This window comes from Lipotes vexillifer, unplaced genomic scaffold (genome assembly GCF_000442215.2).
Source record: "Lipotes vexillifer unplaced genomic scaffold, Lipotes_vexillifer_v1.1 scaffold1330, whole genome shotgun sequence".
Lineage (NCBI taxonomy): Eukaryota > Metazoa > Chordata > Mammalia > Artiodactyla > Lipotidae > Lipotes > Lipotes vexillifer.
Window position 1 is genome coordinate 337,834 of NW_006787533.1, and position 15,690 is coordinate 353,523.

The 15,690-nt window shown below is 36.3% G+C and overlaps 1 protein-coding gene across 6 annotated transcripts in view; it reads right to left on the reverse strand.

The window, feature by feature from the left end:
- Positions 1-15,690, reverse strand: part of MAP2 (microtubule associated protein 2) — a 217,838-nt gene that overhangs the window by 77,862 nt on the left and 124,286 nt on the right. For 5 of the 6 annotated variants that reach the window (XM_007460222.1, XM_007460225.1, XM_007460221.1 and 2 more), the window contains one exon: positions 3,593-3,877. In XM_007460222.1, coding sequence (XP_007460284.1) covers positions 3,593-3,854 — 262 coding nt within the window. In that variant the 5' untranslated portion in view covers positions 3,855-3,877. Of the gene's footprint in view, positions 1-3,592; positions 3,878-15,690 lie in introns of those variants that run through there. The other variant, XM_007460223.1, reaches the window with a different exon arrangement.

The window sequence follows — 15,690 nt, forward strand, 5'->3', positions numbered from 1 at the left end:
AACAATTTAAATGACTGCTTTAGTCACATGTTTTATTCACTTATCAATAATAATAACTTTAAATGGCCTGATTCTCAATGTTTTCTCACTTCTTTTGTTAGGCTTCTGTGGCATGGCTTCTAAAAAGGACACGTCAATAAACAAATGTAAGAAAAATTCTTAAAGTAATAGGTGAGCATTTAATACTATCTACCTTTCTATGGATTAGCTTTAAATTGGAAGAGACAAAAATCTAGAAGGGTAAGCTGTAAAGAAATATAATGTAAAGTATAATTGCCTTCCAGCTCTTCCTGTGCAACTCCTACCCTCCTGCTGCCTCCCCCACCACCTCAGGGCATAAGATCAAAGATAAGCTGACTATGGCCTTGCACCTTTACAAATTAAAAGTTATTATGGCCCAGAAATGAAGGTGCACATTGAAAAGGGTAGATGAGAGACAATGAGGTAGACCTTTGGGTGAAGTACGCCCACTCTGATAAGGGAAGGAAGAAGCGGGGGGGAACTGATGATTACAATTCATTTGTTATGGGATCTTGTTTATAGAGATAAATAAAAATAAACAATGTTGAGGAAAAGATTTATTTCTAAGAATGAAGAGAAGGCTACAGCAAAGAAGGAAAATAGAAGAAAGATCTTCGGCTTTAACCAGGAAGGGTCTGGACACGATAGCATATAGCTGAGGATGTCACTGGGAAATGTTTCATGTTCACAATGTCCTGAGAAATATCCATTATGGGGGAAATTGCAATATACCAATACATTATATGGAATGATAAAAGAGTGGGCTAATACATAGCCTGGTCCTCTTTCAAATAATCACCTCAAATTATTGATATAATGCCAGCTCGTATCAATGGTCTTCATCATCAAAGGATAGCATTTTTAAAGAACAGATCTAAGATTTGAGAACATTTCTTTTTACTGGGGATAATTTTTTTTTGTGATTTGTGAAACAGTTATATATAAACCATCAGTAATATAATTTATTCTTTTATTAAGCTAAAGTTTGGAGAGCAATTTAATTGCACATTAACTTATCACTGGGAAATCCTCTGTAGGTATGAGAAGATAATATTTTACACTTTTTCCTCTCCTACTGCTTTCCACATGTGGATAATTGATGGATTCAATACTTGGCCTGTTCTTTCTGGAGGGACATTGATTTAAAATCACATCATAATTTGGACTGAAACATCACTCCGGTAACCTAGAGCAGGCTGTTTATACAACCTTTGTCACTTTGAATATACATACAAAACTTACATAATTAGTCTCCCAAAGGTAATGTAATATTCATTTGATATATATTAAGCTGAATTCAAAATTGTCTCTGGATAGTCCTGAACCCACAATTTAAAGAAACATCTGTTAGTCTCTTTTTCATTTATATTATTTTCTCAAAGAAGCTGGCAAGGACACACTGACCTGGCAAATACATTTTTCTGATGCTCTTAAATAATTAAGACCATTGAAAAAAATGAAATAGTGAATGATGTTGGTTCTCTACTGCTTGACCAAGCATGCTACAGTGATTTTTTACTTGAGTATGTAATAAGCCTCCATAATAGTCAGTGAGAGTCAACTAGGGAGAGTTCAAGAGACAAAATAAGACTTTCCAATAGTTTTCACCATTAATTTGAAAAGGACGTTCTTCTTTTTTGCATCATTAATTCAACCACTCACTCAACACACATTTATTGAGTCCTCGAGGTATAATGTCAAGGGCTGCAGGGGACGATGATGAGAAAAATCTTGGTCTCACGTTATCTCCTTCCTTCCCACAGCCATTCTGTTCTAACATGTCCTCAACTCTTTGTGCCTCAATTCCTTCAAAAGTTTCCCAGTTAGTGCTCCTGACATCCACGTCCCACCCTCTTCAAGCTGAATTACACTCAGCTGTAGAAAAATATTCCTAGACCCAGAGTGCCCTGTTGTCCATATAGATACAACTACCACCACTGATAATCATAATAACAATAATGGTAATTAATAGACTATTTCTTGAGTCATTCATTTTATATTCTCTACTATCTCTTTCAATCCTCCTTGTAACCATGAAAAGTAAAAATAATATTTTTATTTCATTCTTAACCACAATTTCTTACTAATGCGACATTTGTGCCTATAGGGCACAAAGCTTTTCAAATCTTTGAATTAGATTGGACACTGCCACCCTCTTTTTCCATTCCACATACATCTCTGCAGGGTATTTGTTTTTTTATCACAGAAACTGCCAAAATGCAGCTTCACAAAGACAGGGCATCTTGAAAAGGAATGTGGTGTGATCTAGTAGTGAAATGGAACTATCTTGAACTAATAGTTCATGTAGTATTTGAAAGCCATTGAGTATCACAGTGTTTCTTCTGAGTATTTACTCTGCCATACTCTTGTGCTTTTGCTGTGGCACCTCAGGATGCTTCTGTGCACAATTTGGGAATTTTGTTCGGAAACAATCCCTCTTTAGCTTTGTCCTCCTATACTGCTTATTTGATATTTAACACACTGGGCTCTGTATCTGAATTAATTGTACGCACATGTCTAATGTCTGCTACTAGATCATCTGCTCTGTGAAGTTCAGAGTCCATTCCTTGCACACGCCCTGGCACAGCTTGTACGTAGAAAATGCCCAATAGTAGTTTGTTGAATGAGTGGATTTAAAAAAAAAAAACATACGATATTTGAAATGCCTTTCATACTTGCCCATTAAAATTTAAATATATTTTTTGAACTGAGTGTACAGTGCACGTGTTGCTAACTAATCGACTGTAGAAAACCAATCTTTGAATAAGTAAGGGATGATTTTGAAGGCGGTATAGCCTTTCTAACTAGTAGTTTACTTACTCTCTTTGGAGTAGCATGTCAGCAAGTTGCTGTGTTCAAATGCATTAAATTCTGAATTACGGAAAGAAGGGAAATAATGGTGTTGAATATTATAGGGCAGGCTAGTGTTTCTCTAAGCCATTAATGACAATATCATCAATAGTAAAGAGGATTATTGGTAGAAATTACACTTTGAAAGGAAGTACTTAAGATTAAATTATATTATGTTCTCCTTTAAGCATCTGTATCTTAGTTCTTAAACAGCTATCTGAGGAAGTACTAAGTGGTTCCTGTGTATGTATGTGTGTGTTTGTTTTCTTTGCTTTTTCTCTTTTATTTTTTAAAAGCTGGGAGATAGACTCTACATTCCTTTCTGCCCTAAAAAGTAAATATGCTTCTTATCAATTAATCGATTCAAGTCCAGTATCATTCAAGAGTATCAGTAAGAAACTATTCATGAAGTTTTCTTTCAGTAAGTTACAGTGCTGACAGTTACTAGCAAAACATGCATACATCAAGCCATTTGTCTACTAAGATTAAAGTGGTAAAAACTAAATAGGGAGATGAGATTGAGCATACAACTAATTTGGGGGAAATGTCAGGCTAGTTCCCGTGATTTTTCTCTCCTTTTGGTGTCTATTTCCCCTGACCGACTGGAATTTCAGTCCTAGCACTAGTGAAAGAAGATCAGCGCTGTAAATTAATTCACTTTCAGCCTAAACAGACTTCAAAGCACAAAGCAAGCCCTGGTGACAGAAGAGCCGTTAGTTACCTGCTGTTTCTCTGTCAGCTGAGGTCAGCTCTCCATTGATCCCATTCTCTTTGGTATTTGAGTAGGTGTCCTGTGACCCATGTTCTCTAAAGGCGCCCTCTTCATCCTCCCTGTACGGGAATCCATTGGCGCTTCTGACAAGTCCTTCCCCTGCCCCACCTTGATCCTTGATCTCAGGTGGATGTGGGTGGGCGGATGCCTCAGTTAGTTGAGCTGAGGTCCAGTGAGGCGCCTTTGCTTCATCTTTCCGATCATCTGCCATTCTTCAACGTCCTGTGACTTCTCCTGTGATTGGAAGAGGAAAAACGGCAGCCATGACTTTGGAGAAAGCTTATCTGATATTAGTAGTACTAAGATAGGGAAAATTTATAGCAAACTCACTAGTTAGCTATGGTCAAAAAACATATTCGACAACCCACTTTTAATATCAAGAGGTAGGTATTGTTAACACCTTGGTTTTTACAGATCTTTTCTGGAATATCTATTCTTTTAATATAGGATCACCATCAGTTTACATATACTCTTTTTTTTTTTTTTTTTTTTTTTAAACTAGTGCTTGGCATTTAAGGACATACCTGAGCTAACTTTCACTGACATGTGACATTGTACAGTAAAGGAATTCTTTAGTATAGGGAAAATCTGTAGGAAAAGAGTGGGGAAAAGCATGGCTGAGGGGAAATGCTGGATTATGGAAAATTATCCCAAATACTCTTTTAAACCACAACTCTGTGAAACCTAGAAAAGACAATGGCCAATATATTAGCCCTTTCAGTTTCAAAGATGATCAATTCAAACCAGGTAGATATGTCTTTCTGGATACTGTGTATTAAGAGAAAGATAGTTTTGACAATTTTTCAGCAAACTTTTCTAAGCCCTACGTATAGATTACAAGGGAATGAAATTTTCTCAGTATAAATCTTACATAGAGAATAAAAATTATAATATCAGGCCTATGTCATAACTTACAGTTTTATTTCACAATTAAGTCAATTAAGTTAAATCACTAACATATATTAGGTGGCCGTAAATTATAGTAAAGTTTGAATAAGTCGTGGAGTAGGTAGTCTGTACGTGTTAAGCAAATGGCAGATACTGCACAGCCTACACTTACATGCCGATGCCATTAAATTTAGAGATGTAGTTGATGAGAGGTGATAAATCACTCAGTTTTGAAAAGCTGTTGCCAGCAATGTAGCTTTGTTGATGGTCTATTGTCCCCACACTTATGATAACATAGACAATGAGAGTCTCTGATGGAAACTAAGAACACTTTCCTTTCTTTCAAAAACAGTAACTCAAGCACAACCCTCCAAACAAGGAAACAAAAACTGTATTAAAAGAAATCTACTTTTGGCTACCAAGCTCTGTTTAGAGACATCAAAAATAAATTAAGCTGTAAAGAAAGTAAGCTTCCTATCAGATTCCTAGTAAGGATCTGTCTGTTTTTTACTGAATTTCAATCTATTCTCAGGTCCCTATTCTAATTTTCTGTTCATACCAGGAAGAACTAGATGAATCAACTCACTTAAACTAATTTGATGATAACACACCCCTAACCCCAGCAACTGTTTCCCATAAGGATTCTGTTTATTGTCTCTATGAGCATATTTAAATAGGAGGTAAGAAGTTTAACTTTTAAAACATTGATTGAAGGGCTTGTGAATAAACCAAAGAGCATCCACACAGCACTGATGATGTACAAAGAACTGTATGCACGGAAGAGTTTCCTCATATATAAAATGCGGACAAGGATGCCTAGTTTATTGGTTTGTTGCGAAGTTTAAACAGAATAAAATAAAGGGCTCAGCACAAGTCCCTGGCAAGCTCAATAAATAGTAGTTACTACCTTTGTTATTATTATTATAATTATACTAACAGTCATCATACCACCAGTCATTACATATAAAATATTTTCAGTAGTTTTTCTGGAATTGCTGGCATAGGGAGAAGAGCCTGAAAACTTGGTAAGTCCAATAATAAAGTTACTTGCAAATCTGCTCCCAGATATCACAGAGAACTGAATGAACGTTCCGAGACAGACACGGCAAGTGTCTGGGACATGAGAGCCTGATGGGAGGAGTGTGTCCTCAGAACTAACCACTCCATATGTACACCTGAAAACTTAGCTACATCTTTTATAAAGACAGTTCTGCAGTGTTCTAGACTCCACTCTGCCATTGTCTTCTAGTCAACTATCAAAGGATCTAAATTGGGAGTCTGAAGATTATGTTTCTTCTGAGAAACATAATCTTGTTTCGGCATCTTCATATATCTAATGGGCTGAATAAATTATTTACATTCACAGCGTGACTTTGATCACAATATTTTATTGCTAGAGAGACAGTTGGCTCAGCATCCTTATCTTTACATGCCTTGATTTCTTTACTTTTCCTTTACCAGAACAGCTTAAATAAAATTTCCATATTCTTATACGGTCCAAAATATTTTTTGTGCAGAGTGAATACCTGTAAATAGAAAAAGTTTTCCACAAAAAAGTACATGCCTGGCTAATACTGTTTTTAAAAAAATTTATATTTTTAGAACAGTTTTAGATCTATAGAAAAATTGAGCAGACAGTAGAGATTTCCTATGTATCCCCTGTACGCAATTTTCTGTTATTAATATCTTACATTAGTATGATACATTTGTTATAATTAATGAAACAGTACTGATGCATTATTAACTAAAGTCCGTAGTTTATTTAGATTATCTTAGTTTTTCCCTAATGTCCTCTTTTGCTTCTAGAACCCCCATCCAGGATTTTACATTACATTTAATATTCCTGTCTCTTCAAGTTCTTCTTGTCTGTGAGAGGTTCTCAGACTTTCCTTGTTTTTGATGACCTTGAGAAATACTGGTCAGGTAAATTATAGATGCCCCTCTACTGAAATTTGTCTGATATTTTTTCATGAATAGTCTTTGATTATGTGTTTTGGGGAGGAAGATCACCAGCAGTAAAGTGCTCAAATAAGCTTGAGAGATGCTGAGTTACATGGGCATGTATAACACAAGCTTTTTGAGAGCTTTTGCTATTCTACTGCACATGGGAATCTCAGGGAAGGCAAGTGGTGTGCAAAGCATCTCAAGCAATTGGCTATAGAACCTTCATCTGATGCCATGTTTATTAACATCTCCAAAAGGATTTGGAAAATACTTAGGTTTGCACTTTAGCCCATGTTTAACTCTGGGCATTCTAGCCATAGATATTCAAAGGAAATAAAATAATATGAGCACCCATAACTCCCAGCTAAAATTGGCAATTCTTCCCCTAGGGTTATCTGGAAAAGATTTTTCAATGACTAAAAATCTTCATTTTGAACCTAAAAATCCAACATGGAAATGAGCAGTGTATTACTTGGTAATCATCCATTTAAAAATGTTATGATAGGGCTTCCCAGGTGGCACAGTGGTTGAGAGTCCACCTGCCGACGCAGGGGACACGGGTTCGTGCCCCGGTCCGGGAAGATCCCACATGCCGCGGAGCGGCTGGGCCCGTGAGCCATGGCTGCTGAGCCTGCGCGTCCAGAGCCTGTGCTCCGCAACAGAAGAGGCCACAACAGTGAGAGGGCCGAGTACCGCAAAAAAAAAAAAAAAAAAAAAAAGGTTATGATAATTTGTTTTCAAGAGACCAGGCATTCAAAAAGTGAATTCCTTAGTGTTTAATACTTTAGAGTTTTTAATTCTTTCTTTTTAAGTAATCAATGAAAACTAATGTTGGAAGAAGAAAGGGCAGGCTGGCTACGCTGATTTCACTTACTGTCAGAGGCACAAATAAAGTGAATTTATTATCTAAAATGCATCATCTGGCTTCCTGATAAGACTACTCAGATAATACTCCTTAAAATGTATACAGATCAGTCAGACATCACTTTCTAATTTGTTGGGCTTTTGAAATGTACATAGTCTAACTCTCTATTAAGTGACAATCATTTTAGGAGATATCAGTCTAGAACTGGCATTGCTGACAAGACTGACAGAACATATGATTTGGAAAGATTTCCTTAGGTTTTACTGAAAAGCAGCTGGAAACAGAGGAGACACTATTTAGCTTCTCTCACTTAAAATCACAACATGGTATTATTAAAATACCACCCATTCATGGCAAATTTCACTTAAACTCCCAATCAATGTTTTGGGGTCACAGATTATCTCTACTCTTCAAAATGGTGTTAAAACATAGTTAAAAGTGATCACAGCTTCCTTTAATTTCTTCTTCCTGATGTATAATATTACTTTCACCTGAATCTCTCTGAAAATTGTGCTTGTGGAATTAAAGAAGATAAGAAAACTGAGATAAAGGCAAATTCTCTCCAACGCTATTAAAGAAAACCTGTGAGGTACCAGGAATTGTAACATCCCATTCCTACTGTGTAATGGAAAAGACTCCTCTCTCCATATTGCAAAAGATCACAAATCCTCTTTGCTCCTAACTGCTGAACAGCTGGGCATCCGCCATGCAATCTTCTGGATGGATAAAGCAAGCTGAGAAGCTACCTACACCCTTCTCCGTCTCCTCTTCCCACAAGCCTAGCTTGATAATGTGAGCAAGGAAATTCCTGAGTTTTAAAAAAAAAGGTACTAAGTCCAAGACATTGACCTACAATTCATAATAAGTTGCAACGGAATCTTAGCTGTTAGGGCTAAACACAAATGCCAGTGTGAATGAGGATACAGATACCTGTAATATGGATGCTTAAAAAGAAATCCAAGAAGTTCAAATTTCTATTTATTTGATTTGAGAATGAGATATTTCACTTGACTCTGTCATATCATGGTTATTATGCTACATAAAACAGGGCCCCAGGCTTCTTCCCAATTAAGATATACAGTTGGAAAGAAAAGCTAAGAGAAGGTCTTGTGCCACCACAAATGTTAGTTATAGACTTGAGTGGTGAGCTTCAATCTTTGCCGCCATTTGTTATTAAACAATTTCCTTCTGATATTTGAAAGTTCTCTAAGGACAGACATTTCTTCTTTCATCAAAATCCCAGCTTTTAAAATTCCAGTTCTTCCAGTTTTTCCCTTAATAAGCCTTAGACCTGGCTCTCTCAATCTAGTGCTCCTTGGTAAGAGCATGCAGGTTTTTTTCACACCAGCTGTTGAACCTACTAATCATGGCTACACTCTGATTCATATCACTGATGGATAATTATGAAAAAATGTAAGATTCTTTAGTGTTTGGTAACCTGTCATTATCCTTTGATTACAATGACATGAGCCAGACATTATGACGTGGCATTGATCAGATTTCTAACTTGCTGAAGACTCCACCTGTATCCTCTTATATCATGATAATAAAACTGCTATAACCTGAATGAAAACAGTCTTTCTACAGAGTAATTTCTACGTTGAAACGGTATAAAAACTAATTTCTTGTCTATTTAATATATGTAAAATTCATCAGTTTTGTTTTTAGGTAGATTTAATGCATACATGTTTAATGTTGCAGAGTAAAAAATAAGTACCTTCCGCATGTTGATTAGAAGGTTTTTATTTCTATGGATCAGTAGCCTAACAATTAGCCAAGGCCCTTAGATAATTCTAATTAAGAAATACTGAGAGAGAGAGACAAAAAGCAAATAAAAGACTGGAAGGAACAACAAAGAGCAAAAGAAAGAACAGAAAGAAAAAAGGAAATATGCAGCTCAACATAAAACAAGGCTGTGATGGCAAAACTCAATTCATGGCTGGGGATAGACATAGTCTAATTTTCAATTACTTAATAGAAAATGTTTATCTTATATGATAATTAATGTAGGTTCTTGGAGACCCATTTTGTAGCTTATGGGTAGGTCTGTCAGTCAGTACTGCTATTACTTAGATTTCTAGAATATTGACTACAACATCCATAATTAGATTTCTACTATATTGAGAATCACTTGTATTTAAATGCATCTGCTTTAAAAATTGTCCAGGCCTAAGACTATAATGTTCTATGTTTCAAAACTCTGAGACTTTACTTGAGTACCTGTCCAGATACTTAAATAAGTTCATATTTTTGTGTGTGTAAAAAAAAATTTGGATTTGCCCACAAGCAACCTAAAAGCCTGCCTCCCAAATCTGTAAAATCACTCTTGAAAACAGTCTTTTGTGATATGATTGTTCCTTGCATAAGGATACATCCAATAAGTTAATTTATATTAGAATTTAGAAATAAGATGAGATAATGTATTTTGCTTATTTCTGATATTTCTTAGTCAGGTAATATATCTGTTCCCACATTTCCCCTTAATCACCAGGAACTCTTTTAATGCTTAACTGCAGTATTTACCTCATTCTAAGTCTTCGGTACTGTGTCTGTTTATAGAAATAAATTATATATAAATATAATTTATATATAATTTAATTGTAAAACTTATCAAATCTTTCCTCAAGTCAGGCAGGATATATATTATAAATAAATAATAACTGTATCTGTTGCCTTCTGACATTTTATTATAGGGTATCATTCTTTTGAGCAAATTACATAATATTATTTAGCACACAATAGCTCTGATATTATCCTTCATGTATATAAAGTGAATAAAATACAAAACAGACATCGATCTTTTTCATACAACATGTTTTATAAAACTTCACTTAATATTCTAGATCTTTCAGAGAGGTTGTAAGTTAAATTCTAATGAAAATATAATTTCTTAGAAAAAATAACATTACATGGCTTTTTTAAAAAGTATCTCTCCTTTATTCATTTTCCCTAGAATAGTCTATTACCATCCAAGCAAATGTTGCTAATAAGTGAATGATAACTTTAGAATGACAAAGTATTTATTATTTTGAAGGTGGCCAAATAATACCGTTTTGCTGGTTCTCCCTAAAGGTTACAAAACCATATGCGTACATTAAAACTTAATGTATTTAAAGGCTAGTTTAAAAAGAGAAGCATTTTCACCTGGACCTTGATCTATCATTGAACTGCCTGCATATTGTACATTAAAACAAATTTGACATGCTTTGATGGTTCCTGTATTTTTTGTTCTTTAAAGCAAGTGGTGAAAGTATTTATTTAAGTGAACCAAACAGTAGTTCCTGAGCATATATGTCCCAAGGGCTTTCAGATACAAAGAAATAAAATAAAATAAGGTACATCTGTCACATTTCCTCCACTCTAAAGAGAAGAAATAAGAACTAAACAGAAACACTCAGAAGAAAATGTCCCTGACAGCTCTGCTGTCTGAGCTACCAATGAATTTCATTTCTCAGGGCAAATCCAGGACTAAGAATGCAAATCAGAGATACATTTTTACTAAAAAAGAAACCATTCTCTAATTTTCTGCCTACTTAGTTGGAGCCTTTCATATTTTTCCTTCAAAGTATGAAAAGGGTTATGTAAAAGTAAGATGCACACAAGCAAACCATGACAGTAATGTTCAAACCTACCAAAGGGCCATTTAGTCGTAAGCTGGGCTTCAAACATTTGTTGAATATTGAATTAATTAATACACCCAGATAAATACAGGGAAAAAGGTTCTGCCAGCTATAGATATTTGGCCAACATTAGCTCAATCAGTGAGAGAAGAATGGTTTTGAAACCTAATTTTCAGGCATGGTGGAAGAAACGACTCAAGTTCTAACTCCGCTGAAAGTGTATGAAAAATAATGCTTAGTAGAACAAACTTCCAGACCTGAATATGACCTCACATACATAGTAGTGACCATGCAACATACAGGTTTAGAAATATCTCTAAGATAAAGTTTCATCCCTCTCAGAAAAAGGCTTTAAAACATGAAACTAAAACGCTCTTTGGGGATCATCTATTCCAATGTAACTTTTAAAGTGTCTTCAGCCAATCACCTCCAACATCCATCCAATAAATGAGAATTTCTGGGTATAGGGCTTGGAAATTGGTATTTTAACAGGTTTACCAGATGACTCTGAAACACTGAAGTTTGAAGATTGGTGCTTTCAGGCAAGCCTGCTGCACAGGACCTCAGGAAAGAATGGGGAGTGATAGAAATGCACACATGAAATATCCCTGTAGAATAACTGGAGTAAGGGGTTAAGGCAATTATCTTGATAGGTCAGGCAGTCATTCTCAAAAATAGAAGCTGACTCTTTCATTGCCTTAGTCCAGGACATTTATGATGATGGGATGGAGTCCAATCACTGCTTTCAGTCAGCTTCCTGGGAACACGCCAGTTCTTTGTTGTGTCTAATCCTACTTGAGGGAAGCAGAAATGTCTCAGAAGAATGTTTAAAGTTACCCATTTTCTGTGGTAAAAAACCTACTGCACACTGTGAAAACAGTGACTAGTCCTTGGTCAGTTTAACAACATCTTCAAGCTGTCTTTAGAATATTTATTTCAGATACTTCTTGGCACTCGTTAACGGTTTAGGACAAAAATACACTTTGCCTAAAATACCTCAAATCCAGTTATAATCTTCTTTATCTGTTAGATCACTTTGGAGATGGATGTGGGGTAATAGGCATGGTGTGAATATGTGATATTCTGAACTAGCAAAGCCCTCAAAGGAGTAACTGAAGGATTTAATATCTAGATAGTTGAGATGTGTGCCGAAAATGTCATTTAGTCAAGAAGAGCTTTTTTCTCTTGGGATTCCCACAAAACCACAAACCTCACTGTTTTTCTTTGGATTACAACATTAGAAAGATCACAAAACACAGAAAGAGTCACTGATTATAGTTATTACCAGGCAACAATAAATACCCTCAAAAATTGGCAAAAGGAGAAACAATGAAAGCTTGGAAAACCTAAAGGAAAAATACACTGTGTGCTAGATAAGCATGTCTCCATTTTTATAATGCACTTGGCATTAGAAATTCTAGAATGTTTTCTGTGACATGCTCTGCCCTGTCATCATGTAATGTGCCAGTTCAATAAAAACACTGGGATTCTAATTTTGTACTGATACATGTCCAAGGATGAACACAAGAATACAACAAGTTATATAATACAATTAAGCATATGAATATTGTTTCCCTTTTCCATGTAGGCTCAACTATGCTTTATACTACTAACTATCCATATCAGTACTACAAAACAGAAACAATATAAGAAATTTATGCAGAATCTGTATCTTTCCTAACAAATGCTGAGGAGTTCTAAGCTTAAATAGCTGTTGACTAACAAATTACAACCCCATGTATTTTCTCTTTGTCTCTGTACAAAACTGAGGAAAAGTTCTTGATGACATGAAAATTTGAAAATCCAGGTATTTGTTTCATGTCTTTTCTGTTCTTTTCAGGCTGATTGTAAAATACCGATAAGGATGATTCATTCTTCACCACACACCATGACTAATAAACAATTCACATCAAGAGAGCTGTTGAGTGCATCATTATTTCTGACGATAATGGACACCGAGTATACAACAAGCCAATGCTATGTTATTGATAGAATTAGATAAGGTAATACAAATAAAGCATAATTCCAGGCAAGTTGGAAGTGCTCAACAAATGTTACATATTATTTGTTATTATTTTGTGGCTTTTATTTGTAACATTTTTAGCAATAGGATTCAATGTATGGTTTGCCACATATTGAAAAACTGAGGCCAGAGAGAGAAAATTATTTGACAAAGTTAGACACTTCCAGGGAGATCTGGAATGAGAAGCCAAATCTACTAATATCCATTCCATGGCTTGCTCTTTCACCAAGGAGTTGGTGGAATGGGGTAGAAACTAGGAGAATCCAGTCCAGATGACACTAACTTCATACACCCATTCCACTAATAACAGTCTATCATATTAAACTGGGTAACAGGAGCTTTATGTGACCATGGCATACAACCTGTACTTCACAGTTGTATATTATTTCTGGCCCTTTTTCATATTATATAAAAGAACTAATAAATACGGTATACATACCAGAAATAAATAATATTTAAATGCTCTAAAGCTTTAGCCTCTACTGATGATATTTCACTAAGGACCTGGAGATATAGTGCAATAAGTAATAGATTTCTAACAAGAAAATTAGGGTTGAATACTGGTTCTCCCACTTACTAGGTGTACAAACTTAGACATGAACAAAACCTGAGTGTGTTTCATAAGTAAGGGAACTCTTGAAGGGATAAATTTTGACCCTTGCATCAATACTTTTCTTTTACCATATAAAGAAAATTTCAATCATAATAATTTTAATACAATTTTCTTTAAGCATAAATAAAAAGGATAAAAAGCGTAGGAGGGAAATTTCTTGGATTTTGACAATTAATAATTTTGTTTTAAACTTTTTCCAGATTCCAGATTTGTCAGACTTTGTCCAGTGTCACATAATAAAGCACTGTAAAAATAAATCTCCTTTGGGTACAAAGCTAAGGCCTATTCTATAGAATTACAGGTTTTCCAAAAAAAAAACTATGCCCTAAGTATTTACTGGCACCACCATCAAATGAAGATCCTTTAGTTTCAGACACCTGAGAACCACCTTATAGGGAACTGGTTGGGTGTTAAAGGGGCTACAACGTAAAAACAGCAATCAGTGTTTGAGGACAAGATGCTTCAGAGATTTCTTTACAGGAGGTGGCAGCACGGTCATGACCCAGGTAAACTTGGAGGCTGTGCTACACATCTCAAAATAAGATGCTAGAATTAAAGACAAGTAAACAAAAAAAACAAAACGTGAAAAGTTGGAGAAGAAAATAGGAGTTATGAAAAGAAAAAAAAAAAACGATGGAGAGTTGGAAGTGAAGGATTTATTTAAAAACAATACTTTATGGTTTTCCATGAATGGGATCTGCTTTCAGCTATTTAAGACAAGAAAGGATGAAGTCCTGGGAAGTTATAAACAATATGCCACTTGTGCTCTTTTCTGCCACTTTATCTGATCTGCTCAGTCCCTTTATCTTTTGATGAACAATTCCTCTTTCACAAACACAAGCCATGCGACTGAAGCTCTGCCTCTGAACATGTTCAGATTAAAATCTTGTTCTAAATATAGTAAGTGTATATGGACTTCTAGGATAATCAGTTGCCCCATTTGTTTTCTGCGCTTCTTTGAACTTAATGCACTCCTTGTCAGTGGATGTGTTCAAGCACAAGTTGAATGCCCATCCTGTCATGAACGCTATAGAATCAAGGGGATGTTGGCCTATATGACTTCTAAAATGCCTTCCAACTGAGGTTACAAATCTTAATTCATTAACCAATTAATTGTTTGAGAAATGTCTCCCAAACATTAATGGAAAGGCTCTATGTATCACAGGGAATGCACTGGGGATACAAGAAAAAATATATAGCACTTATGCTGAAGGAGCTCACAGACAAACCAACAACAAAAAGTCATGTGGTCCATGCTGTGACGCAGATAAGGACAGGAAATTGTGGAGGCACACAGGCAGTTCTTATCACACTGGGAAGTCAATACTTTCCGGAGGAGGTAACATTGAGTTGAGTTTAAAGGACAAGTAGGAGTTAGCCAAAGAAAGGAGGGGAAGCTTTCTAGGAAGAAACAGTCTGGGTGACCACATCCTATGCTATTTTTGACTTGGGCTAGGCAACACCTTCCAGGAAGATACCATAATGAGCACTATTTTGGCATCCCTAACTCCAGTTTTCACTCTATGTTAGATGCTCCTCCCTATTCTGTCTGTCTTCCTCAAGAAGCTGTGAGTTCTTGGAGGGGGAGGGTTTCATATCTGCATCACCTGCACCTGGTACAGTGTGTCGCACAGAGTAAGCTCAACAACACATGTTTACTACACGAATGAGTAAGGAATATGTGTAGAGCACAGGATTGTTCGCTGTGGTCCAGAAGTGAAGTGGGACATGGGGAAAGGAGGCTGACAGGCAGGCAAGGGTGGAATCATAAAAGGGGTATAGTAAGCCATACTTAGATCCTCCTGAAGGCCAGAGGGCACCCACAAAAGATGTGACATAATCAAGTTTTATTTTTTAGAATGATTGATCCAGCAATGGTATTAAAAGTGAATTGGGGGGCTTCCCTGGTGGCGCAGTGGTTGGGAGTCCGCCTGCCGATGCAGGGGACGCGGGTTCGTGCCCCGGTCCGGGAGGATCCCACGTGCCGCGGAGCGGCTGGGCCCGTGAGCCGTGGCCGCTGAGCCTGCGCGTCCGGAGCCTGTGCTCCGCAACGGGAGAGGCCGCAACAGGGAGAGGCCCACGTACCACAAAAAA